Source organism: Osmerus eperlanus, chromosome 16, assembly GCF_963692335.1.
Source record: "Osmerus eperlanus chromosome 16, fOsmEpe2.1, whole genome shotgun sequence".
Taxonomy (NCBI): domain Eukaryota; kingdom Metazoa; phylum Chordata; class Actinopteri; order Osmeriformes; family Osmeridae; genus Osmerus; species Osmerus eperlanus.
Window position 1 is genome coordinate 9,112,063 of NC_085033.1, and position 25,636 is coordinate 9,137,698.

The following is a 25,636-nucleotide window of genomic DNA, read 5'->3' on the forward strand; positions in this document are numbered from 1 at the left end:
TCACAACTTATAACGTGTTTGTTTGTGTGAGACAAGAAATAGAAGACAAGCAAATAACCAAATAACCAAATATAACGTTAACAATATCACTGCTTATCATTGCATCTTGTTTATTTTGAAGTCAGTGTATTCATAAAAGTTGTATTTGTACTAGGATAGGTTAGGTACAATACTCACTTTCAAACAAACAATTTGAATAATGACAGTTAAATCAGACGTAGTTCTGATAAAATAAAACATAAATTGGTAGCATTTAATGTGACAACATTATGCAGTTAATTATGTGTATGATCACAAAAAACTAATTATTCTCTTTCCCTCTACCCTTTCTCTCAATGATGCTGGGAACAATCAAATGAGAGTCCATTATTCGATGAGCCAGTTGTTCTGCAGTATATCGGCCCACTGGATGGTGAATTAGTTCAGATGAAGGGCAGTACAAGGTTCTTGGTAAGGGTGTACTTTGGTTCAGGCATCTGCTTATAGCGTAAGTACTCTCCCCTGCTGACTTCATTGTTCACACAAGTCAGCACCGTCAGGATATTCTCCCCGCTTCAAGAAAACATAGGTGAACACATTATGCACACAAAAAAAACAAATACGCACCATAAAACCATACTGCACAGGCACTGTGAAATGACCCCCCCTCTTACCTGGGTCCTGCCCTCTCCAGTTGTCTGCAGAGCTCCTGGATGTAGATGGAACCTTCTTTAGTGTTACGGAATGACTTGCACTCATCAACTGTGGCCATGCCAATCAGGAAGTCTGCGTCTGTGGCAATGGACTGGACAGGGCCTGCGTCTGACTCAAACGTCCCCCGACCCTCAGTCTGTTCTGGGGACACGGCTGGCGACATTCCGCGCTGGTAGCCTGTCCCTTGGCAGGCCTGGATGAAAAACAGTTTGGGTTTTCCTGCCAGGGAGCGGCACTCCCCGCTGGTGAAGGGAAAGGTGAGGGAACGCAAGGGCACCCTTTTCCCATCAACACCAAACACACACCCTATCTCTCCGTGGGACAGAACACACACCACCTATGAGCACACACAGAAGGCACAGAGACAGATATAAAGTCTGTACACAACAGACTCTTCATGGTAATGAGGTGTGTACGGATAAGTCTGTGAGGACTTTTAAATGGCTACGGCCTATATTCCACCAAGCCTAACTTTTATCCCATCTTACCAGTGCATCTGCATCAAAATGATTCTTTTTTCCCAGATCTTCAACTTCCTTCAACATTTTAGCTGCTGTCAGATTATCAAACACCTTTACTTTGAACCCCAACCTGGAGAAAACGCTTGCAATAGCACCTAAGATGAGGGAGAGAAAGAGTGAGCAGCTATACCATTGAAATTACCATTATCTCTCAATAGCTAATATTATTTTCTTATGTATATCCTTATGTCTCTTTCTCACAATTACTGTATTTTGGTCTCTCAAAGCCCTAACCCTCAAATCTGTGCCCTATATAAGTAGACAGTGACGAGGACAACCAAGCTACAATGCATACTCTTATCCTTCTCTGTCCCTGGACGGTTGGTTAACTCATTAGTCTCAAAGTGCTCATTGTTGATGATGAGACACCACCCCCGAGGATTGTGGGTCATGGGATAATATCCAATCTGCAGGAGACATACATAAAGAGTAGTGAGTAAATAAACTGTCATACAAGACTTGGTCACCAAAAAATACTTATTTGTAGGAGATTTCTTCTGAATACCAAATGATTACCGAATCAGAGGGGGACACCGGGTCTGAATCCGTGAATAGGCGCTCTCCATCCTCACCTGTGTACAGGAACACAAGCGAAAGCCCCGATCTGACCGACAAATCTATGTCTGTGTGGTTCACTAGGGATGTACTGCAATCACTTACAAAAAATGTGTTTATCTTTAGTAACTGTCTTAATTAAACGAGTATTTGGTTGTATGTGTTTGAGAGGGAGACTCACTGCTGGGCTGTGTCACAGTCACAGACGGTCTCACTGGTATCTGAAGGTTGTTTCCTCGCTGAGAGAAAAGAAACAAGGACATCATTTAATTTGTTAATTAAGTTCATACAAAATGATTTACATAGTCCAAAATATACTCAAGTGCATAGCATACACACCTGATTTATGTGTGGAACAGTCTCCCGTAACAAAAAGCCCCCTGCCAATGAAAATGAGTATGATTTAGGCATCCTTCTTGGCAGAAACAGCACAGCCTTATTACCACACCATTACAGCATTAGAAGTTATGTGTGAAGTTTAACTTGCTCGTGTGTGTATGTGTGTGGGGTACCTGTTCTGTATTGCTTTATTTTCAGGGCCAGCTGTGCATCACATTCCATCAATGTTTCCTCTAATACTTCCAGTGTCTGTTCTGACAGATGATTCTGCCTCTCCATCTCAGCCAGCACATCCAAAGCCGTCTAGAACATGTACAGAAAGAAAATTAGCTTGCTTGTGGCAAAAACACATGATAACTGTAAACAGGGCCCCTGGCCTTAAAGGCCCTCAGTATATAAATACAAAGTCATATATTTCAGTGTTTTGTCTTTACAGTGCATAGATCAAGTCGCCCCTTTGCTAGTTTGTTGCTTAGTAGAAACTTCATCTTATTTAGGTTCTCCTGGGTTACATCTTCAGAGACTTGATATAACAGTGTCCTGATAGAGAAAGGAAAAAAGAGAGATGAAAGGGTAAGAGAATAATAAATATCCATCCATCCATCCATCCATCCAAAAAAAAAAAATGTAAATAAAATGTAAATCAATGTTTCATAAGATGGGCATCAGACAGAAATGTAACAAGTGAAACTATATCTGTGTTCACCTGTATGGGGAGAGTGCAGGACTTGCATCTGTTTGTGGATTAGACTCTTGCTCTGGTTGCCTACTGTCAGTCTCTAGGTAGCTGAGTAGATCCTCTCGACGAATGGTAATGAGAAGTTGGGACAAAAAATGGCTGTTCTTTAACAAATCTTTTTCTCTTAGCCTCAGGAATAATTCTCGTCCCTCCCGCACCTTAAACCACAATAAAAAGTATTAAACCAAACATTTATGTTTCCATTTATCTTGTTTAATTATGTTTTGTGTTCATCTGTGACTTACATTTTTGCATGGTATAATATAATGGAATGCTGATAGGATTCATACTCACGTTCTCCAGCCGTTTCCTATTGAGTACATCTTGGCACAGGAAGCATAGGGCAGCCACCTCAAAAGAGTCCAGCTCCTCATCAATGTGAGAGAGACTAAGAATGTCCATCACACTATCACACTTACACGGGTGAGTCACAACATGCACACACCACCACACACAGAGATAGCAACGACCGACAGAAGCGAAGGAGACAGATATATCGTGAGTTACAGGACAACCATTCTGTGTCAAAGTAACAATCCTATTAAGCGAATGAACAACTACCAAGCAAAAATCCTCAAAGAGCTTGTCAGTCAGCTTTTAAATAACTAATTAGAAAAATTGTACAACAATCAAAACTCACCTTCAACGACAGTCTTTATTGCGAAACACAACGTTTATAGCATACTCTATCCAAACTGGGCAATATTTTTGTTTGTAAAGTGACGGTAAACTTGACAACACAGTTCCTGGAATCGTTCCTCTTCTTTTTCGTTTTATTTTTTAACTTTCGGTTTGCAACAGAAAAAGCCTTCGCCTCTGTTCATTGGTCGAACTCGTTGTCAGAAGGTGGAGTCAGTAAAATATTACGTTAGGCGCTTTCGACTTCATGCAGCGCCGGCCTCGCCTGCAACCCGGCTGACTTGAAGCAACCAATGGCATTCTCAGCTTCAAGGCAGCCGGCTGCTGTCGGCGCCGCCGCCGCTACATGAAGTCGAACACACCTACTGAGTGAATGTAGTGGGAGGAAAAGCGTAAAATTAAAGCTATATTGACGCTTTGCAAACAGGAATCGTAAAGCTCAAAATTAGATCCGCTAAATGACTACATGTAGATCCTCTAATGACTATATTTTTTATTATTTTACTTATTTCTTAAATGACACAAAGACATGAGAGGAGGTAACCTATTATGATTACTTGGGGCATACTGAAATGGTAGTATGATGTCCTTGATTTATTTACTGTACCTGCCAGTCATGACCATAAGAAGACAAAATTAACAGGAAACAAACCATTGACAATAATGATACAGAAAAGTGGTGGAGGCCTATACAATTCTTAGGGTGATGATGAATTAAATGGTCCTCTTGGGGGATGACGAGATGAGAAAAGGAGGAAGTATTCTTTGGCAAACAGAAACACATTGCTGGGTTTCCTCAGCAATAGGAACTGCAGAAAGTCAGCCATTATGACACGGAGCTCTGGGTGCTGCCTCAGGTAGGATGCATGCTCAGCCTTCAGTTCCTCCTGGGTCACACGGACACACACACACACAGAGAGAGATCTGTGAGCACCAGAAGGAAAGGAGTTTTGTAATGATGGAGAGATAGGACAGTCCCAAGAGTCAGTTACCAACCTTTCTGTCTAGGAACTTGGAGTGCATCTGCATGTCCTCTTCCCACACCAGAGGCCTCTTCTCAAACACAGGCTTATCATCCCTCACCTCTAAAACACACATACACGCAATATAATTATTGTGATACTGGTCTCTAAATTTCTCAAGACTATTGCATATACTCTACTACTGTGTGTATACCTTTGTTTGACCGTGGGGGCAACTGCAGGAGCCTCATGGTGACAGGAGAACCCACTTGCACTCTGCTGGCCAGGTGACTAAACAGAAACCACACACAGGAAAATTGACAGCAAAAGGTTTTAATCTAGTTCATTATTTAGCATTGAAGACGTATTCGATAATACCCAATTGCTCTGAAAGTGCCAAGTCAATGGAAGGAATAGTTAAGATGAGTTCAAGACAAGTTCATGACAAAATAAATGTATTTATTACACATATGTGAGGTGCAGGTGTCTGTTACACTCAAGTTGAGTATCATAGAAGACTTGACAATGAATACAGGAAATCAAGAGAGTATATGGTATCACAATATGGGAGGATACAAAATGATTAACATAGCCTTTGCAGGCACTGAAAAAGGACACTGTATGCTATATAGCTTTTGTTTACGTCTTTAGATAGGGCTCCCAGAAATGGCCTTGTCATTCTTTCTATTTTACTCATTCAAAGTTGCATGGCATAATACACTTTGGAAATATTGTGACCTCTGACTTACATTAGTGACACAGGCCTTTCATTGTCACACCTTACAAAGACCCAACTTATGGCTATGCAGGCATAATAAAACAGAATAATATCAATGTATCAATGATACAAGAAACATAATTAATAGATAGGCATATTTCTCTCCTGGACATAACCAAGGGTTATGTGCTCATGAGCTTAATATTGCAAGGTATAGATCAAACATTGTTTATTATGTTCAGAACATTTCAAACAGTATAGAAATAATAAATTAATAATTTTCTTTAATTGTTGTTAAATGATCAGTGGTTTAAGGACAGACCTCTTCAGAATCAAATGAAATCAAATTTATTTGTATAGCCCTTTTTACACGCAAGCATGTCACAGAGGGCTTCAGCATCCAAGATACTTTGGAGTATATGTCTCCTTACCCATCTGGCAGGAAATAGCAGTGCCATGTAGCAGGGATGTCCTCCATTGAGTCAACTGTCCGCTCAATCCCAAACACCTCCAGTACCTCATCTCCCACTGCCTGCTGCTTTACACCCAGACCCCTCTGGAAATAGATGGACAGCAGTCAAAATCATAGGTCAAGAGTGAGACAAGGAGAACTGATTGAAGTGACTGCAACTGTTCTGAATCCTATATCACATTCTTGATTTTCAGAAATGGGAGCCCACATGCAAGCTTACGTAAGTCGAGGAGGATAAGCTTGTATCCTGATCAAATGAGATGAAGGTCATGTGATCTGGAACGTTCCTCCTCAGAGCAAGAAGTCTCAGCAGCAGCAGGTTAGAACCCTCAGTAACCAGCCCACGTAAAGTGGCCAGTGGATAACACACAGTCTGTTTCTTCACCTCCTTCGCAACAAACACATACAATTGCAAGTGTTCAACACAAACATACATCATCTTGGATTCTAATCTGTGTTCATACTCCCCTAAAACTATCCAGCTCTCACCTCTCCTACAGTGGTGACTTTTTTTACCACCATCTGTCCGTCTTGCTGGACCATGTGACACCGTCTGTCCAACATGTGTTCCTGAAGCTGAGAGTAGGATGGATGGGAGGTTAATGAAAAAAGACAGCACATGAAATAAGCAAGTTAATAAAGGGACTAAACATTACAATACACACTCCTGTTATAAACTGCTATCCTGCTATCAACTTCTTTATACTCAAATGAACGGGAACATAATTTCAACTGGCTTACATTGACATACTCATGATGATCTTGCTCAAGTGTTTCTAGACTCGTGGACAGGTATGCTGTTTGGAAAGATGTAAAGCCATGTTAAAACAGATTCCAAAACCAGTAGAATACAGACTCTCCTATCCCAAGCACCTGTCTTTCTGTGTTTCACCTGTTATAGCTGTTCCACAGGGTGTGTTATCAATTGCTCCGTGGCTGTGAGCATGCACCAGAAAGCATGACTGCTCCCCTCGAGAGACCCGCTCCACCGTCACATTGAACTCCCCAAGCTCCCTGCCCCCCTCAGACACTGTCACCAGAGCGTCTGAGAAAACACACCTCTGCAACTCAGCAGACTCTGCAAATTAAGAAGACACTCATTACACTGGACAGTAAAATAGGCATTCAATCTTTTGGTCCACTGTGTGTTCCAATATCTAGTTAGGGAAAATAATAAACATTATTGGTTCAGAGATATATGCTTTAATGTCAATCCAGAATTTTGGGAGTGTATATATAGATACAAATCTTGTATGCTCTTTCCAGCACAGTGCTTTATTTTATGTGGACTTTAACTCAATGGGTGGTGCCACCACCAGATGCCCTATTGCTAATAGCTCTTCCGTAGGACGCCAGCAAGACTAATGATTGATACTGTATCGAGACTATGCATCTTTTACTGACATTTGCACCAAGTATAAATTGCTAGCTGGATACTTTGCAAGTTAGTAATACTCTAGCTAGTTGGCGAGAAAGTTGTTACTTACCAATGCTGGATAGGAAGTCAATGGCTTCTACAGAGGCTTTTAATTCGTGGATATCAGCATCTTTACCAGAAACATATTCTTCCATGTTGAAGAAGCATAGAGTTGATAACAATCACTAGAACCAAGTTACCGTAGCGAGAGCTGGCAAGTTAACTGTGTTGCTGACTAAAGACAGAGCTATAGCTGGCTAACTTGATGGATGTCGTCGAGCATGTTGTTGCCTATATCAACATCAGATGTTTCCCTAGCAACGATACGGTGCCACTTTCATACCGTAAAAACCATCTGCGCAGCGCAATTCTACAAAATTAGGTCAGGACGGAATTAATTTTAAGAATGGACTTTATAATTCAGTTACGTGTACTCTTAGATGTTCTGGTTTCAGAAAACAAGTGCACAACTTATATCAACAAGTCTGACCTAGCACAAAAAAGAAACATTCTGATGAATAAGTCACCCTTGTGACAAAGTAGTCATTGGAATTTGGGGAGTAAATGGAATGGACAGGACTGGAGTCTTTAAATCAGGTTCACAACTGAGTTTTATTGTCAACCAAAATGTACTGCTCTGGCAGAAAAGTATAAAAGTTCTTCCTTTTTTATTACATTGTTATGTAGCCTACATTATTCAGGGGCTTTTCATATTACATCATAGGCCTATGTCTCTAAGAAAAGTGAAAAAGTAAAATAGGCTAACATTTCAATTAAATAAAAATAATTAAAAAATCAGTGTCCTTTCATCACCCAAAAATAGTAGCTAGGTCCACAGTGTGAGAAATAGCAGGTTGAGGATTTACTTTTTACGGTGAAAGATAAGTGTTTTCCTCAGAGTTGACTTAAGCTCTGACATCTGTTTTTTTTTCCCCGGTTCAGCCTTTGCAGCCTCCTTCAGGCTGACTTCGTTATTGACTCGTGTGAAGATGGTCAGGATGTCATCCCCCCTGGAGACACAAACACAGCACATGGTGAACACACAATGAACACAAACCTTGCCTTTTTTATTTAGACAATTGAATTTGACCTTACCTTGTACAACCTATTTCCAGTTGTTTACAGAGAGACTGGATGAACCAGGAACCTTCAACTCCATCTCTGAAAGAAACATATGTTTCTACGGTGGAAAAAGCCTTTAGGAAATCTGCCTCTTCAGGAATGTAGTACGGTTGTTGTGAAGTGGAACCTGGTACGGTATCGGTTTCCATCTCCTCCTCTTTCTCTGCTGAGTCCACCTGCACTCCAGACTGTACTTTTGATCCCTGACATGCCTGAAGGATGAACACCTTGGGTTTGCCACTAAGGGCAGGGCATTTACTCCCAATGAAAGTGGAGCTCATTTCATCAATGGAGAGAACTGTGTCGTCAATTCCACAGATACCTCCTCTTTCACCATGGCTCAGGGCACAGCAGATAAGGGCATCTCCATGCATGATAGGATTCTTAATCTCAGTAAACTGACTGCCAGACCACTCTTTAACTTTGCATTTCTGAAGCTCAGCTAAATTCAATGACGCAAAATGACGCAACACATCAGCCATCTGTATCTTGGTCTGGTCCTGGCACAACACAACTCTGAATCCCAGCCAGCTGAACACCTTCACCAGGGCATCTGCAAGGAGGAAAAGACACACAATATCAAATCCTACAACTCTCACTATCACTTTTCTATTTGATTAACCTGTCACAAACTTTTGAGTTAACTTGAGATCAAGCCAAGTCCGTAGCTACATGAGCATTCACGTAAACTACTCCATCTCAAGTTATTTAAAAACTCAGACAATTTCAAGTTATTTCAAAACAGAAACAAGTTTGTGTTATGGTACACACCAACATCATTCTGTGTTCCTTTTCTTTGTTTATGGTTCTTGAAATTCTCGTTGTTGATGACAACACAGAGTCCTCGTGGATCACTGGTCATCGTATAGGAACTGTCCTGAAAAAACCCCCAGCACCAGTGGAATTTTGTATGATTATATTGAATATAAAAGCTACATTTATAATTATAATTTTAACTAGGGCAGAAGTTTTAAGAATCCTCTATATAACACCATCAATAATGTACTGTTTAATGTAGGCCTATTCAATATTCACAAGTTTTTATAACAGCAAAGGTGCATACCATACATGTTTGGACGAGAAGAGAATTGTTATAATAAGTAGCTTAGTGTCTATGCGAATTGTTAGCACTTTTTGTTTACATTTAACATTATGCTCTGCACTGCAGTAGGAAAACAATATTTAGCTTAATACTTAAGTTCGTCAACCAAAGTCCTTACCTCGATCATTCCAACGTCTTGTGTACCATCTAGATATAAATGAAAGAAACCGTTCACTTTTGTTTAGCTCTTTAAAATATAATACAGCAACTTTTATCATATCTAATGTGTTAGCATTCCCAACATTAACACTGACAGTTCATTACATGATTGTAACAGGATAGGTTTGTAGTGAGAATAGTAGCATAGCCTACTTTTGTTGAGATTGGCATTCAAGTTGAAGATCTCTTTCAACCTGGGGTAGGTGTCCAAAATCAACTCCTCTTGAAGTAAGTTCACAAACATTGTGCTCTTCTGATCGCCTTTATATCTCACCTTATCAATTAGTGTTCTTGCTGCACGCTCCTTGTCGTTATCAAACAAGTCTACTAAGTGTTGGTAATCTCGCTCAGTCAAAATGTTTTTTTGATGCACCATGTCGAAGATTAAAAAGTCCCTTGACAGAATACTTATGAAATCTGTCTTTCTTCCTTTCAAAACGTCTTGATTAGATGCCATACTGTACTACACCTGGAACAACAAGAGGACAGTCGTTACAATTGCGGTGTTTTCCACTTTCTTTTTCAAAACAGTGCACTTGCAAGCTACTCTCCTGTCATAAAGCCAACTGTTAGCCCTTACTAATCTTTTTACGTTACTGTGTGGCTCAAATACCAACGGATTCTATACAAATCTAATTGATTTATATAGCTTATGCTACATATCACGACTGAACAATATATTACATGAAGAATAGCATGCTATACCAATTTGTTTAGAATTTGCCTAGTGGTGTCTTTTTTTTCTTCGCGCGTTTTGCATAAAAGGACGGAAATGAAGAGACACCGAACACGCCTCGGCTCTTTTTACAGAAACAGGAGGAGCAAAATACCTTTAAACATGGATGCAGGCAGGCTCTACCGCGGAAAAAAAGTAAAGTCTAATGCTTGTGACCAATCAGGAAACAGATGTATCGAAGAAGTCTTCAACCGGGTACAAAAGAGTTTGTCTTGCTATGCCCACCCTCTGCAGACCAGAGTCCGCATAAGTGTGAACCTGATGACGCCTTGATGTTTCCTTCCCCTCAGGGTGTTTGTCCAGCCTCTCTCAATCTCACAGACAAACGCGGACCAGACTGATAGACACTGAAGCACAAAACTACAGGATAACTGGTAAGGGAAGCATAGTTTTGCAAGTTATGGTAAAAACGTTTTTTATTCATTGTTTTGATTAATTATGAATTAATGTATCTAGCATAAATGCTAGTAAAGCCTACTGCAGCCACTATAGTATTTTAAAACCTTTTGGATGACACCCTGTACTTCACTAAAGTTGAAATATGTGGTCTGCTATGAATGCTGTGTAGTGTGAAGGACACACTACCCTGTTTTTGTTGTGCCCATCGTATAAGTGACATATTTATACCCTGAACACTGGCATTTTCAGTTTTTCTTTTTTGAGGTAGAAGTTACAGCTCATTGATCAATGTTTGAAGCTGTCAGTGGGCAGCTGTTATCCAGGAAATGACACTGCGATAGAAACTGTGCCTGGATGAAGATATAAGTTCATGCCTATTTGTGTGTTTGTCTGTTCCTATATATATTTTCTAGGTTCGCTATGCAGCTTTCTCTTTTTTGTGCCCTATTCTGGGTATTGTTTGCCCGTGCTACCTTGAATGGAGGTGAGTCTTAAGTTTTTCATGTGTGTGTCTTTAGGTAGGCCTAAACGTGTGTATTATTTGGGATGTTAATGGTGTTTGTGCTGACAGGGACAGAGACCCCTCAGACTGAACCCAATGTGACTGAGAGAACAGAGAGATGGAACGAGACAGACACAAAGCCTTTTGAACAGAATGAGAACCAAACATTAGAACATACGCACACACACACTGATCCACCTACACACCAAACATCAGAGCATACGCACACACACACTGATCCACCTACACACCAAACATCAGAGCATACGCACACACACACTGATCCACCTACACACCAAATATCAGAGCATACACACACACACACTACTCTACAGACAGACCTGCTGAGTCAAGAGGAACCTTATTCATCCAACCTCTGTCAGGATGGTGACCTGGATGATCATGCATATGAATCAGTAAGATTATACATTATTTTTAAAATGTATAATATATACATTTATAAAAAAACAACAACATATATTCCAACCGATTCATAAATACATGGAATGGTCAGAAGTAACACGTTTTTTTTTTACTGTGTGACTGCTGTTCTTCTCTCTGTAGCCCAATTCTAAGCCTTTAGTTAAAGAATGTCTAAGATATCCTCAGGGAAAGCACTGCGATACATCCCCAGGAGAGCGGAAGTGTCACTATTTAAAGGTATATTCCTGCTTCATCTACCCGTCCAATGAGCTCAACTGCTCCTGGACATCCAACAAGCTCCCCGATGGAAGCCAATACTCTGCCTCTGTCATGTAAGACCCACAGTGATTCAGACTCACAGTCATTCACAGTTTTTAGTAATTTGATTGACAATTAGCGGTTAAGTATTAATTCAAATCACAAAATAATCTGTATATTGTGTGAATGTACGTGTGATTTTCCTCACCAAGTGGGTGTAAAGAAAAGGCCATCTCTACTGTTGATTGTGTTTGGGATAATATTGGTGGAGGAACTCAGTCCGGAGCCATGGTCAATTGCCGCGGAGAGGCGGACGTTATTCGCGCTTATTCAGAGGATTCGCTGATTTTCAGTGTGAATGTGTCTACACCTTATATCTCGTGCCTCTACACTACTAAGTTTCACTTCAAAAACATAGGTAAGTGACCACCACTCACACTACTAGTACTGAACATATACAGTACACACTTATATACAAACTAAGTACCATGTTGACATTTTCTGAAGGACATTGTCAGGAAGTGTAGTCCAGAGGCCTACCAAATGTTTCTGATGACAGACCACATGACATAGCTGACATGGGTTACTGGTTTGTTTGAAAATTGGAAGTAAACATAAACTAAGGCTACCAAACCACTTCCTGTACCACTTGTGGGTTTTGTTGTGTGGTTTTTTAACTGACAGGGTCCTCCAAGCAATTGACAATGCAACTGGAAAACACATTTTTTTTATCGTGATTAACTATAAAACTATTAATGTACAAAACAGAAGGAGCATTACTTTGGGAAGGATAAATACATGTTGCAGCTCTGAGTGTCTGTGAATAAATGTTGCAGATCTGGGTGTCTGGGTGTGTGTCTTATATAGTTATGTTTGTGTTTCTCAAAGTGGTGCTGAGTCCTCCCCCCAATGTCACGGTTCAAAGGGTCAAGGGAGGGGATTTGCTAGTCCAGTGGGCTACTCCCTACAGCCAGTGGAACTTTGCGGCCACTTGCTTTGAATACGAACTATCCATCAACAACCAAGAGGTACAACTACTACAGCGTGCCCGTGGCCGTATGCCTATGTGTGTTTACGCAAAACTATGTGTGCTGACCCATAACTGTACAACAACTGTGTGTTTGTGTGTGGGTTTTTTGTGTGCCTAACAAGCCGAGGACGATTAAAGAACTTCTGGACTACACTGAACCAAACGCAGACCCCTCACTCGCCTATCAGGTAAAGATCAGGACAAAGCCAAATGGGAAGTGCCATGAAGTTCACCACTGGAGTGCCTGGAGTAGTACCATTGGTGAGCAATCATAATTATATAACACAGTAATAACTTGAATTCATCCAAACCTGCCATATCAATTTGTGTGTGTGTGTAATGTTGTGTTTAGACGTGCCAGCGGATACATCAACCCAGTTCAAACCATTGGTGATTATTGGTATCACCCTTGGAATACCCATGATTCTACTGGCATTACTGATATTGTTCAGGCCCCAGAGGTACTCATCCTTTCTCTCTTTATTCTCTCCGGTTCCTTCAGCTTACTTTATACATAGAAACACTGTAGTCTTTTAATTCAAGAGTATCAATCCAACTTGGCTGTGAGGAAGAAGAGAAAGATGAGCAAGAGGGGGACAATAAACAAGACAAAGACACTAACTATACTTCCTCAAAGAAGAGATGGAAAGCCCCAATCTGTTAACTGTTGTTTGTTAACAACAAAAAGAGGAAATGAAAAATTATGTATTTAAGCAAGTCACTGCCAGGAAATTAACACATCAGAAGTGTTTCTGCAACCACCAGCAACTGCTGAAAACAGTAAGGATTCCAGGCCTTTGATGACTTATGTGTGTCTTGTGTGTGTGTTTCAGGGTGTCCAAACTTCTATTTCCACCCATACCCCAGCCTCCCAAGAAGATTAAACTTCTCCTGGAAAGAGAAGACTTGTTCCAGGTAAATGTACAACACACACAAACACACACACACACTTACAACCAGGCCTAATATTTGTTTGTCCCTTGTGTCAGATTGTCCCTACCCCCTTATCCAAATACGTGGATGACATCACTATAGTGGAGGAAGCAGAAGAGACTTCTGAGAAGGATCCAGTCACTAGCTGGTAATCTGGCATGGAGACAGCAGCACCATCGGCTTCTCTAACCCTAATCCATATTGAAAGCAGCTCCTTTACAGCAATTTATGTTAGGCTAAGCAGTTTCAAATGGTGAGAAGAATTGGAAAAGTGATGACATACCATAGTTAACATGAGTTATATTAACTGCAATTGTGAATGAAATGGAAAGTGTCTGCTACTCAAATATACATACTGTTATTTCAGAAACCGGTGTGCTTTATTAATGGTGCAAAGCAAAGCTTGAAATGTTGCCCTTTAGTAGGCAGCAGGGAGAGGACATGAATACCATGTGGACTCATTCACTAGTGTTTCATACAAAACAGTCAGTGGACTTAGATCACCATGCAGCTATGCTATGACTCGTGCTATTATTGCTTGCACTGTAACCTTTTGAGTTGTATAAAGCTGTGAAAAGGTTTTACTTAATCCTGGTCATTTTTGTATTGCCATTTTGTTTGAAATAAACATTTGATTTGTTGAGTTGGTAATGTATAATAGCACATGGCATATGTTGCACATTCAGGTAGGAGTCACTTTAGATCCGATATTAGATCAGTATCCACCCTCATAGCAATCAGATGGCAGGCTTGAAGTATCTTGGGTAAAATACAGAGGAGTAAGTCCACCTGGTGGACACATAACATAACAGCAAATGAACACTCCTCAAAACCCACCTCCCCGAGGTTTCTTATTTCCTTACGCCAACCCACAATTCCCCCAAACTGTGTAGACAAAACAAAGTAAAATGACATATTTAAATTTGTATACACAGTACTAATACATGTTTAAATGCTGTTATTGTCTTAAATACATAACAAAACATCAACACATTAAAAACACCTGACCAGTTGCAGTCTCCTCTACTGAGAATGATTTGTTAGTTTCACATTTCCATATAGGCCGTCTCTGTGAAAAATCAATCAAAGCCAACTGCATCAGACTTTAAAACATGTATGCATGATTAAAACGGGATACTGAACATCATAAAACATTTTTGTGTGTAGAAAGCAAGAAAACATAGATTAAGATCACAAAATACCTGTTGTTGGCCTTATGTCTTGCAGCTGTGTCTTGTCCAGTGGGTGTGTCAGGGGGGTTATGACGTCAGAGGCAACGCCTCTTCTATAACTTTCTATCAGCCTGTCAAGAGTCCTGAAATGCTGCTGCCTTTTTCCTGTAGCGACCTACATGAACACATACAAACACACATGTTGACAGTAGATGTTTATGCGTTGTGTTTGTGCCTGTGTGGACCATTCACTCACCTGAAGGGCCCATCCTTCAGAGGAATGGCAGATTCTGTAGGTGTGGACATATGGAGTCTGCCTAGAAACAGTCAAGTGTAGGGAAGTATATTAGTGTCAGAATGAAAATGTTTATTCTGAATCTACTCCGATTTTAGAAGTATTGAAAGGGGATAGTGTCTCAGACCTGGTAGCACTGGTATGCCTCTGCCTCTCATTGTAGTAATCAGTGTGTTACATGCATGTGTATGTGAGTGTGTGTAAGCATGTATTTGTGTTAACCTAAACAATAATGATCTATCCACAACTCATGAGAACACTATTTGCTCTGCTGCATTAAAACAAATCTTTACAATTGTTGTTGCATTTAGTTTTCAGATTTGGAATATGGAAATGAAACTGAGATTAAATATGACATTAAGTCATCTGCTCCGATGTCTGGAAATTGTCCAATTGGTACTTTCTATGTAACTCTTATGAGGTTTGTCTAAGATCTTGTCAAATCTAAGATCTTCTCACACAGTGTGAAAATTGTCCACAGTTTTAGATACTCTTGATAGTATCTAGTTATTTTCCCCACATCAATACAACTCAAAATATGAATGAGATGTTTCCTTTAAATAAGCATTTAATTTGAAGAGAATGCTTTAAAAACAACTCTATAGCCTAAACTTAAATTACATCGATTAACATTTGAATTTAGGACATTTATGTGCCATGTCAGAAATATTTGTGAAAACTGCTATGTTGAAGCAATTACTCTTTAGACAGCATAATATATCACAGATAATCTGTGGTTTGCTCATAGACACGAGGCACTGATGGACATATAGGTTATGCAGTACAAAATAGAATAGTCAAGACATCCATTTGACTCAACCCATCATCCATTCATGTTCTGAGGAGAAATAAATAAAAGATAATAAATATGTTCTGTATATTTCTTCTATCTTTATCATACAGAGACCTGGGGTAAAATATTTGACATTTGTCAAATTAACATATTTAAGTCAAATAAATGTCACAACTTAGTTTTCTCAGTAGTTATAATTATGCATTATAACTGGATTAACAAATTATTATACAATATAATTACATGGCTATTCCTGAGGTTGTTTACATTTGTGACATCATTAGAAAGGCCAGGTGCTCTCAATCGACCAAAGGGAAAAAATACAAAAAGCAGTATGGTTGAAGAGTTACTAGCCCAATACCAATGTCTCCTATAAAACTACACAAAAACGTATAAAGGGTAGACAAAAAGAAAGACTAATCATTTCTGACTACAGTCCTAGGCGGCCAACTATTTTGTGAACTCACCGTACGCACAAACAGTATACCCCTTGCACGCTCTCACTGTCTCTTAGCAAAAAGCTGCCCTCGTGCCCATGTCTCTCCAACAGCCTCTCCGTATGCTCTTTACTGATTTTACCATAGTAGATAGAGCGGATCAGAGCGCTCTCCATCATGTCGTCATGAAGATTTAAGCCACCGTTACTCTGACTAGCCATGGTTCACATGTAGCACCAGGGTAGAGTGCAAATCAACGGAGGTAAAGGATGTGAGGCAGGAAAAGCTGTATCTTTGCGGATTTCACACCTTTATATCATAAGTGAAACTGCCGCACAGTTGATCTTCTCTTTGGTCATAACAAAGGTATTTTTTTCTGTACCAATGTACCATTAGGTTGTATGAGTGTGGTGAGAGGCCGAGGCCAGGGGTCTTTTCTTTTTACCTTATTAGGAGTTAGGCTAAAATGATTTCTGAACTTTTAACAATGTTTTCCTCCTGCTTTTCTGATTGTCAGTTGCAACGCTGCTCATTGCTGCACAAAATAAATACATTTTAAAATTTGAGCAATGGTTACACTGAAATAAGGGCTTTTTGGACACAGAGCAGACACTGTAAGCAAACGAAATCACAAACACAAACAATATATATACACATATAAACCAACTATATATATTTCTCTATACATGTCTCCAGGCACCTGTATGTGTGTGTGAGTGTGGGGAGGAGGAGGGGGGGGGGGGTATCTAACTCTGGACCAAAATATCACTTATCTTATCAAAACACATCAGCCACCCACTTTCTGTTTCTCAAAATTCACCCTGTTCTCCCCTTCCTTCCTCTCTCTGCTGTTTCTACGGTTGCAACTACAACAGCATTGTCTGCATTAAACAGGAAATGATACATATCAGGCAAACAGAAGTAGATCCATATCGCACATGTTTAAAACCTGCAGTGCAGCCTTATGGTAATTTTAAATATCAAATGAATTATATCTAAGCTCCTAAATTAAAAGCACAGCTTTTGATCAGAGTGTGTGATTTGAACTATTTTGCTGTTGTGATGTGCATGGCAGGACACAAGTAGCCTGGCTCTGCCCTCCTATGTACATCCGCTCAATTTTGATTTTGCTTCTGTACAAATGAAATGTATGAGAGTCTGGTCAGGACCAGGCTAGGACAGAAGACGACATTACCACAAAAATACCCATGTTGAAATGTTGTCATTTCAGGATGTGGCATATGAACTTTCAGAGGAGCACTTTGTGAACGTGGTTTATGAAACCTACGTCAATTACTGTGCCTTCAGATTTTATACAATGTTTATTCATTTTCAATGCATTGTTAGTGTTGAAGTCAATATGCGCTTCCCTGGTTCGTTGAGTCGGTTCTGAATACGACCAAGTAACAAATGACCAAGAGTTCTGATGTTTGATTGAGTTTAATACAAGCTTGCAGGCAAGAACAGAGCATTACAAAATGGTGAAGGCTCACAGTCCTTCTTATAGCATGAAACAAACCCTTTCTGGCTTTCGTCGTTGTTTACAAAGCACCTCCACCAAGGATCAGAAATCAAGTGCCAACTGGTACTCCTTTCTTTCTCCTAACTCTGGTGACGATGTTATCAGTATGTGTCTTTGTTCTACTTTTTACAACACAATAAATTGTAGAGCTGAGACCAGCACAGATAACTCTTTCATCCAAAGGCAGAGGCCTACACATTCATATCTAGGTTACATCATTCTGATAAAACTTCTGTAGCATTTACTCATACAAAGCATCAAATCAACAGGGTTTTATAATCACTGCATGTACTCATTTATCTTTGAACCTTATCAAATGAACAGAAGTCTAATAGCAAGGGTCAATCTGGTCATTCTTCGACATTTGATATGAACAAGTAAAGTAAACAGTTAAAGAAGGTTTGACTCTAGAGTATATTTGTAACATTCAGATACTAGTGTTTACACAGGTTTCTATTTATGTAGAAGTAGCAATTACCAACCCGAACCAAAAGCCTGAAAACCAGACTCATCTCAAGACTCATCTCACCTGTTATAAAGTAGTACATCCTCAGAGGATGGCCGGTTCGATTCTCGGCCATGCAAAATGACGTTGTGTCTTTGGGCAAGGCACTTCACCCTACTTGCCTCGGGGGGAATGTCCCTGTACTTACTGTAAGTTGCTCTGGATAAGTGCTAAATGACTAAATGTAAATACATGATAAGGTTTGAAATATATTTAAAATCAGAATGAGTAGAATGAATATTTGCCACACTTGCAGCTGGATCAACAACCATACTGGGTCTATTTGACCGTACATCTACAGTAGTGTATCCCTACTCAATACCTAATCCAGTCCTACGTTGTAGAATCAAGGGTTACTGCTGCCATCACTCAAGTATTGGATCTTCTTCTTCAGCTCTTCCACCAGTTGCCTTTCTGTTTCTTCATACCTGTCCGCATCTACAGACAGACAACATGTGCTCCTGTGATACAGATTATAAACACCATTTACTCTATTAAAAACAATATATTATTCATGATTATTCATAAACAATACATTAACGTGTTGACAGCTATTGTTTAGAAGTGAGTACGTGTGTTAAAGACCTGTGATGCAGTGAACAAGGGCTGAGAAGGTGACTCTGGTCCCAAACATCCCATCTGTTTCTTTAAACTGAGGTTTCTCCAGTTTATTCTTTATAAACCACTCTTCCATAGTGTTCCTGGGGGAAACACTGCTGGAGGCTGGAGGATAGACAGGTGGAGAGACAATATCTGTATTTGTTGGCGAGAGTCTGTTTATCTGTTATTTCTCCATGTTGATCATTTTTATTTCTCCAAATATCCTTCTGTTAAGATTGCTGGTCTGGTTGTGCTTTAAAAAAGTTCTATGCCCGAGATTGCCCAACCTTTAACATGACAAAATAGAACACTGGTGGTGGAGGCAGCAACAAAGCAGCATTGCAAACACACCTCTACTATTAGCAGCCGAGAGCATCTGAAGACAATGAGCAACCCATTTGACAGCTTTGTTTGTCAAGCATGTTCCCGCTCTTGTGTAAGCCCTTGCGTGTATGCTATTGTGGTTGCACAAACCTGTATCCTCTCCCAGTAGTCGTAGTAAACGCCTGCTAAGTTGGTTCTTGGTGTCTGTCTTACTCTGCTGGCCCTTGGTCTCTACACTGTACCTGCAAATGAGACAAAGGCTGAGAAACCCCTCCAACACCACAGGGGCTTACATTGTCTGGAGGAAAGTTGGTCAAATCAGGGTCGGCTGTGTAAGTAGGTTTTGTAGGTTTTTGAATAAGAGTGAAATACTGTATTCTAAGATAGGACTAACCTTGTAAATTTCAGCTTGGCTGAACTCCTGTACCAAGTTCTTTCAAGAACGGATTTTGCAGGATTAAGGTTTTCTTTTTCCAGCAGAGTCCTGAGTCTTTCATGTTCGTCTACTACACTGTCCATGGCAAGACTTGCATAGCCAAGGAGAGGACACAAGCAGGAAAGAGCCTTCTGTACAGCAGACAGACAAGCTGCATCCTCAGTAGAACCTGAAAATCACACACAAAGTAGTGAACCACTTTTTCAGATACAACGATCCATGTAAATGAAAAGTAATTGATTCTTTCTACAGCACCATACCCTCTCCACAGTAGGTGAACACACAGGTGATGTCAGTGAGAGAGCAGGAGAAACTCAAACTAGGTCCTGTTTTGGTTTCGTGTACAGTCTCCCCAGGTTTAGAGAAGGAATGCTTGGCGAAGAATGTAAGGATTTTTTCTTTGGATTTAAACTCTTGTAACGAGAGAGGGAAGGAGGGAGAGAGATAGATTTGTGCTTGAGCCATATTGTAGAAATATAGAGAAGTCACTCTGACTAGCATTAACATCCTTGACAACGATGATCCTACAGACAGACAAACAAAACTCACCATCCTTCTGGCAGATCTGTCCTGCGAGCCCCAAGCGGAGGTAGGCATGGCGTATCGCCTCCTTCTTAGAACCGAACAGCTCCTTGATCTGGAGGGTGAAACCTTCAAACCCCACACAAACTCTCCACTCATACCTCTGCTCTACACTCAGATCCTCACACTCTACACCACGGAGACCCGAACACACCAGCCACTGATTCATCCCTGAACATTTACACATATAAAGAAAAGAAAAATACAAGCATATCAAAATGATAGCCAAGACAAGCCACACCCAGACAACAAGAAATTAAATCTAATAGTGTATGTAAAGTCACCTGTCAGTATGTTAGAGTGCATCTTGGAAGTTCTTTCATCCTGAGGCTGGTCAAGGTTTTCAGGTGTAGTCTCCGTGGCAACAGCATGTTTGACTGACCCCTCTGCACGTGGGTTGGAACCACAGACCACTCTGCTTTCCTTTGTCACCTGACCTGCTGTGGAAGACAGTAAGTATAGGCTGAAGTTTATCTAAGAGGCTGATCTCAGGACAACTTGAGATAGGACAGACATTCTGCATATCAAGGCCAAACCTGCTGTAGTGTTGGAAGTATCTGTCGTATGGTATGCAATCATGTTGGCTCCTCCCCCATGTTTGGTGACAAGCTCTTGCAGCCTGCCTTTGTAGTTCTCACTTGAATCTGTAAATTGTAGGATGGCAACACAACGACAAGGATAATGATACTGTGGTATTACTTTTAATGCCAAGGCTGAGTAGGTTTAAACCAACACATGGAGAAACTGATGGCTGCCTGGAGTTCTTGTTGTGGCCTCTATCTTACTATGACCAGGGTCATGCGGTGTACCTATCTAGGCTGCCTGAGCAGTCCAACTCTGAATGCTGACCTGGGATTCGGCTGTTTCCTCCGAGCACACCTTCCAGATGTCTCAGGGCCTCCTTAGCTGCATACTGTTCTGCATGCTGCTTTTTAGCTGCCCCTTCTGGACACAAAAAAAATGTCAGGGAAGGAGAGAGAAAGAGAGAAAGAGAGCTATAATACAGTCTGCATGAAAGTTGAAAACACAAAGTCACTTATTTTGTGATAAATGAAAGACTTACTTGGACTGTGGAAAGAGAGTTCTCCCATGATGCTTAGTTTGCACCTGTGTTTCCTCTCAGCTGTTATGTCACTCTCTTCCACCGGGGGGACACATTCTGACTGCTTAAAGAACTCTAGCACACACTGACGCTCACCACCTGCAAAGACCCAAAACGTAAATAGTCATTCTTTTATTTAATCAATATTGTCAAGGGTGTGCATGTGTGTGTGTGTGTACCTGGTGTAGTTGTTTGTTCTAGAGACAGAGCTTGTAGAAGACTCATGTAGGCTTCCTGTACTGCCCCCTCCTGGCTGGAGGCTTCAGAGGGTGCCAGCTCCTTCTTTATCCTTACCTTCACACAACATATGAACCTCCCTGGGTTTGAGATAAGGGACATTTTCACGTTATTAACCAGACATATTACTCCTGTCCGGGACACAGAACCCATTAGATGCTTTACTCCCTATGATCTTGTCATGTTTTCTTTAATTCCTTTAACTTCCTTAGGCTATTAACCAAACATTGTTTTGGACTGAATGAATGATACATTTGGTTTGAATGTTAAACATGCACACCTCCAGAGATGCTCCGCTCCTCTGGCTGAGTGGGTGTGACCTCCATGGGTTTACTGGTATCCATGGGTACAGGAGTCCAGTCCATAGATGACAAACCCTGAAGGCATTCAGCTCCTGTACCCTCCCCACTGCTCCCTCTCTCACCTGAACCTGATGCTCCTCCTTTCTCATCCTTCCTTTCGTGATTGACATACATTTGTCCTCCTTCCTTGTCAACCATGGCTGCGCCCCTCTCCTCCTCCCCTGTCTCCTCAACCATGGCCGCCCCTCTCTCCTCCCCTGTCTCAACCATGGCTGCCCCTCTCTCCTCCCCTGTCTCAACCATGGCTGCCCCTCTCTCCTCCCCTGTCTCAACCATGGCTGCCCCTCTCTCCTCCCCTGTCTCAACCATGGCTGCCCCTCTCTCCTCCCCTGTCTCAACCATGGCTGCCCCTCTCTCCTCCCCTGTCTCAACCATGGCCGCCCCTCTCTCCTCCCCTGTCTCAACCATGGCCGCCCCTCTCTCCTCCCCTGTACCTCCTCTTCTGTCGGTTACGTCATAAACAGGTTTACTCTGTCCCCTAGCCTCTAGTAGTTCCTTCAGGGCTCCAATGTAGTTGTCTTCCTTTACCTCGCTCTTCCCCAGGAACTCACACAGGACCTGCAGGGCCCTTTTAGCTGCCTGCTGTTGTGCCTGCTTCTTTTTATTGGAGCCCTCTATAAGGAAAAACAAGTTTCCATGTAAAAAAATTAATCTATAAAGTGACAAACAAATGTGTCATTTTATTGAAAGTTATCTTTCAAACATGATATTGTGTGTAACCACAATAGAAAGGTTTGGTGATTGTCACAATACCTTGGTCATGATAGGTAATGGGTCCACTGAATTTGAGGGTGCAGCCGGTGGATTGGCTGATCTCCTGTGGAAGCGGGACATCCCTTCTCTGACAATACTGCAGAGCTGTCTCCTTATAGGACAAACCTGAGGAAACTAGGGACAGTAGGGATCTGCTGGTAAAGAACTGTGAATAAACAAGGGCATGACTATATGACACGCTGGCTGATGTTTTCATGAAAGTCTACTAACCCTGCAGACCAAGCAATAGGGCTAATTTCATATATGCAGATTTCACAGCCTCCCCTTCATGGCCCTCTTCACAGATGTCATGGTTGAGGTCCACGGTGACACTTCCATAGAAGGACAAACCTGCAGAGTCACGTGACAGAGAACCTATTGATGTTAAGTGAATTGTGCTCAATTTAAACAAGGTTGTTGAGAAGAATTGTACCTGTGCCTGAGAGATTTCTTAATTTATTGGATGGCATGTTGGAGGCCTCCCCCTCCACCTGGTCTTTGGCTAGTTGGCTGAGGTCTGCAGTCTGATTGGGTGGCATGTTGGAGGCCTCCCCCTCCACCTGGTCATTGGCTGGCTGACTGAGGTCTGCAGTCTGATTGGGTAGGCCACTAAGAGCCTTTTTTGCCACTTCCTGGTGTGCTCTCTTTATACTTCCACAAACTGTAGAACCAGTAAATGCCTGACCATTGACCTTCACAATGCCTCTGTATCCTGAACACACAAATACAAAACCCAAGGTTGAGTCGAAAAGGCCTATTGTCCCTTGACTGGAAGATGAATGTCTCAGGCCTCATCTTGCGTGTGTCCTTCTGTGTGTGTGTGTGTGTGTGTGTGTGTGTGTGTGTGTGTGTATGTGTCAGGTGATTTACCAGCGGATTCTCTACGCTCAGAGAATATCGGTTCAGGCCATCCACGTTTCCTGGTCTCCTCAAATAGATGGTTTTTAAACATCAAGATACCTGCACCGAACTCAAAATCTGCAACACAAACACACATTTCGGTGTCCTTTCACAGTGAGAGTTTTCTATGCAGAGGCTAAAAATAATTTGAATGGTTTTCCCTTACCTGGAGAGTTCTGCTCCAGTACGTCCACTCTGCCTGTGAGTGTGTTTATCTGTTGTCCGTGCTGCTCCACAGTTTTTTGCACCTCCCTCAGCCTGTCCCACTGGGGTGCCAGACTCTGCGCCAGGTCCTTGTTCTCCTCCAGGAACACCCTCAACCCCTGCAGCTCCTCCTGCTGTGAAACACACACATGACCTTTGTGACTCTTGTCATGTGTGTGTGTGTGTTTCTTTACAGGCCAGATCTTATTGTGGGTGTGTCTACCATGGAGATACAGGTGTGGTATACGTCTGACTTTATTTAACTTACAGTCAGAGCCTTTTCTCTGTCCTCTTCATAGCATTTAGACAGGGACTCCAACTGATCCTTCAGGATCTGTTGCTCTTGACCGAGGAACTTTTGCAACTTTAGGATATTCTCTGAATGCTTGTCACCAGCACTGGTATGACCTTGTGCTCTTCCTTTGGTGAGCTCAGGGATCAGACTGAAGTCTATATTCTGGAGCTGAAACAAGTTATCATACATTCAGTGACTCCAGTTAGAAGATATGCTCACTTTTTCTGTTTCAGATAGTTTTTTCTACTTTGTAATTGATCTCTCTCTCACACACACACACACACCTGGTTGATATCGTCATCCAATGCTCTGATGTTGGGTGCCTTTCCTTCCAGTGCTCTACCAAGTTCTCTGATTCGCTGAAGGTAAACCTCTAGCTCCTCCCTCTTCACACGCCAGGAAGATGTATGCATGACCCGGTTCCTCACATTGGTTACCTGCAAGACTGTCTTCACAATGTAAAAGTCAACATGATGTTTATAGATGCTTACCGGAAACTAAATGCTTAACTGAGAGTAAAAAATAAGTATTTGTAGCTTGGGAATATTTATGTGTGTACTTGTGCTGGTGTGAAACTTATTGGTATTTACTTGTTTGATATTTTTGCCCACCCACTGGAAGTGGTTGCAGTTGGTCATGAGATTCAGGAAAGCAGAGATATCAAACTGGTCAACAGACGTGTGCTTGTCATTGCCACGAGCCATGTAGACCTAACAATGCAATAACACATACAATGAATGTACACACCCAGACATTAATCGAATAAGTGTGGGCCACAGTAGTAATTCAGTACTTACTTTAGCCACCTCCCATTTTTCTTCTGGCCAGAGATAGGGTTTACAATTATTCCAGAACAGCGGACCTTTGGAGTTTGCCAGGATCTCATCTTTCCAAGGCTTACAGTGCTCACAAACAGGAGAAACCTATGGAGACGAAATATAATGCCTCGTTCATTTGAACAACAGTCCTTTTAGTGTTAGCTGAACTATCATTCAGTAAATCATGAGGTAGCCTACAATGATCTGTCAATCAATCACCTGATTGAGCTTCCCTTTCTTAAATTCACATCGGTTTTGACACTTGGCTCCTTTAATTCGATTACGTAGAAACGTATGGTAAGTTTCGGTTTCGTTTTCTATGAAATCCTGTAGGAGTAATTTAAGGGATTGCAGACCCATTTGCGTTTTAATCCAATTTTTATACCCGTCATCTTCAAACCTTGTGAAACAATCCATGACGATGCCAATTTCAATTTGAAAATCGACTACAATCCAAGTAAATTCTGATGGACTTCACATCTCGCACAGACGAATACAATTCTGTTCCTAAGCGCCCGGCCTCGCTTCGCTCTGTCTGTGTTGGAGGCGTGCATAAAGGCATCACGTCATCATGGAAATA

At 41.3% G+C, this 25,636-nt stretch overlaps 6 protein-coding genes across 9 annotated transcripts; 1 reads left to right on the forward strand and 5 right to left on the reverse strand.

The window, feature by feature from the left end:
- Positions 1–72: 72 nt before the first annotated feature.
- On the reverse strand, positions 73–3,635 carry casp8 (caspase 8, apoptosis-related cysteine peptidase). 2 transcript variants are annotated; one of them, XM_062480948.1, is made up of 13 exons: positions 3,486–3,631; positions 3,307–3,315; positions 3,142–3,274; positions 2,815–3,005; positions 2,543–2,648; positions 2,282–2,411; positions 2,109–2,149; positions 1,951–2,008; positions 1,731–1,786; positions 1,510–1,621; positions 1,182–1,309; positions 654–1,030; positions 73–552 (listed from the first exon to the last, which is right to left on the reverse strand). In XM_062480948.1, exons 3-13 carry the CDS (start codon positions 3,247–3,249, stop codon positions 423–425), a joined length of 1,437 nt encoding a protein of 478 aa, XP_062336932.1. In that variant the 5' UTR covers positions 3,250–3,274; positions 3,307–3,315; positions 3,486–3,631; the 3' UTR covers positions 73–422. The 2 variants fall into 2 exon arrangements, with proteins under 2 accessions (XP_062336932.1, XP_062336933.1); XM_062480949.1 differs by lacking the exon at positions 3,307–3,315 and having other exon boundaries at positions 3,142–3,261; positions 3,488–3,635.
- A 303-nt stretch (positions 3,636–3,938) lies between these two features.
- catip (ciliogenesis associated TTC17 interacting protein) lies at positions 3,939–7,376 on the reverse strand. The gene is made up of 9 exons (XM_062480972.1): positions 7,126–7,376; positions 6,531–6,716; positions 6,380–6,435; positions 6,128–6,214; positions 5,859–6,026; positions 5,598–5,722; positions 4,663–4,739; positions 4,483–4,571; positions 3,939–4,373 (listed from the first exon to the last, which is right to left on the reverse strand). Exons 1-9 carry the CDS (start codon positions 7,208–7,210, stop codon positions 4,185–4,187), a joined length of 1,062 nt encoding a protein of 353 aa, XP_062336956.1. The 5' UTR covers positions 7,211–7,376; the 3' UTR covers positions 3,939–4,184.
- Positions 7,377–7,648: 272 nt separating this feature from the next.
- Positions 7,649–9,895, reverse strand: LOC134036158 (caspase-8-like). The gene is made up of 5 exons (XM_062480959.1): positions 9,592–9,895; positions 9,398–9,426; positions 8,949–9,054; positions 8,151–8,730; positions 7,649–8,065 (listed from the first exon to the last, which is right to left on the reverse strand). Exons 1-5 carry the CDS (start codon positions 9,893–9,895, stop codon positions 7,918–7,920), a joined length of 1,167 nt encoding a protein of 388 aa, XP_062336943.1. The 3' UTR covers positions 7,649–7,917.
- On the reverse strand, positions 9,769–16,682 carry LOC134036177 (SH2 domain-containing protein 1A-like). Of its 3 annotated transcripts, XM_062480992.1 has the most exons (5): positions 16,447–16,682; positions 15,148–15,208; positions 14,922–15,066; positions 14,723–14,788; positions 14,372–14,508 (listed from the first exon to the last, which is right to left on the reverse strand). In XM_062480992.1, exons 1-4 carry the CDS (start codon positions 16,635–16,637, stop codon positions 14,766–14,768), a joined length of 420 nt encoding a protein of 139 aa, XP_062336976.1. In that variant the 5' UTR covers positions 16,638–16,682; the 3' UTR covers positions 14,372–14,508; positions 14,723–14,765. The 3 variants fall into 3 exon arrangements, with proteins under 3 accessions (XP_062336977.1, XP_062336976.1, XP_062336975.1); XM_062480993.1 differs by lacking the exons at positions 14,372–14,508; positions 14,723–14,788 and adding an exon at positions 9,769–9,907; XM_062480991.1 differs by having other exon boundaries at positions 14,486–14,788.
- LOC134036154 (granulocyte-macrophage colony-stimulating factor receptor subunit alpha-like) lies at positions 10,297–14,362 on the forward strand. The gene is made up of 11 exons (XM_062480954.1): positions 10,297–10,548; positions 10,987–11,057; positions 11,145–11,491; positions 11,640–11,830; positions 11,969–12,174; positions 12,645–12,784; positions 12,909–13,047; positions 13,139–13,247; positions 13,620–13,701; positions 13,776–13,904; positions 14,003–14,362. The coding sequence occupies exons 2-10, from the start codon at positions 10,994–10,996 to the stop codon at positions 13,869–13,871; spliced, it is 1,374 nt and encodes a 457-aa protein (XP_062336938.1). The 5' UTR covers positions 10,297–10,548; positions 10,987–10,993; the 3' UTR covers positions 13,872–13,904; positions 14,003–14,362.
- Positions 16,683–17,837: 1,155 nt separating the features above from the next.
- si:ch211-91p5.3 (uncharacterized) lies at positions 17,838–25,592 on the reverse strand. Its single transcript, XM_062480919.1, has 22 exons — positions 25,276–25,592; positions 25,036–25,161; positions 24,829–24,948; positions 24,523–24,687; positions 24,212–24,406; positions 23,906–24,077; positions 23,710–23,817; positions 23,273–23,551; positions 23,071–23,214; positions 22,840–22,974; positions 22,005–22,700; positions 21,667–21,804; positions 21,449–21,586; positions 21,235–21,330; positions 20,922–21,029; positions 20,670–20,825; positions 20,353–20,556; positions 20,064–20,216; positions 19,762–19,972; positions 19,518–19,609; positions 19,029–19,166; positions 17,838–18,881 (listed from the first exon to the last, which is right to left on the reverse strand). The coding sequence occupies exons 1-22, from the start codon at positions 25,471–25,473 to the stop codon at positions 18,790–18,792; spliced, it is 3,864 nt and encodes a 1,287-aa protein (XP_062336903.1). The 5' UTR covers positions 25,474–25,592; the 3' UTR covers positions 17,838–18,789.
- Positions 25,593–25,636: the final 44 nt, after the last annotated feature.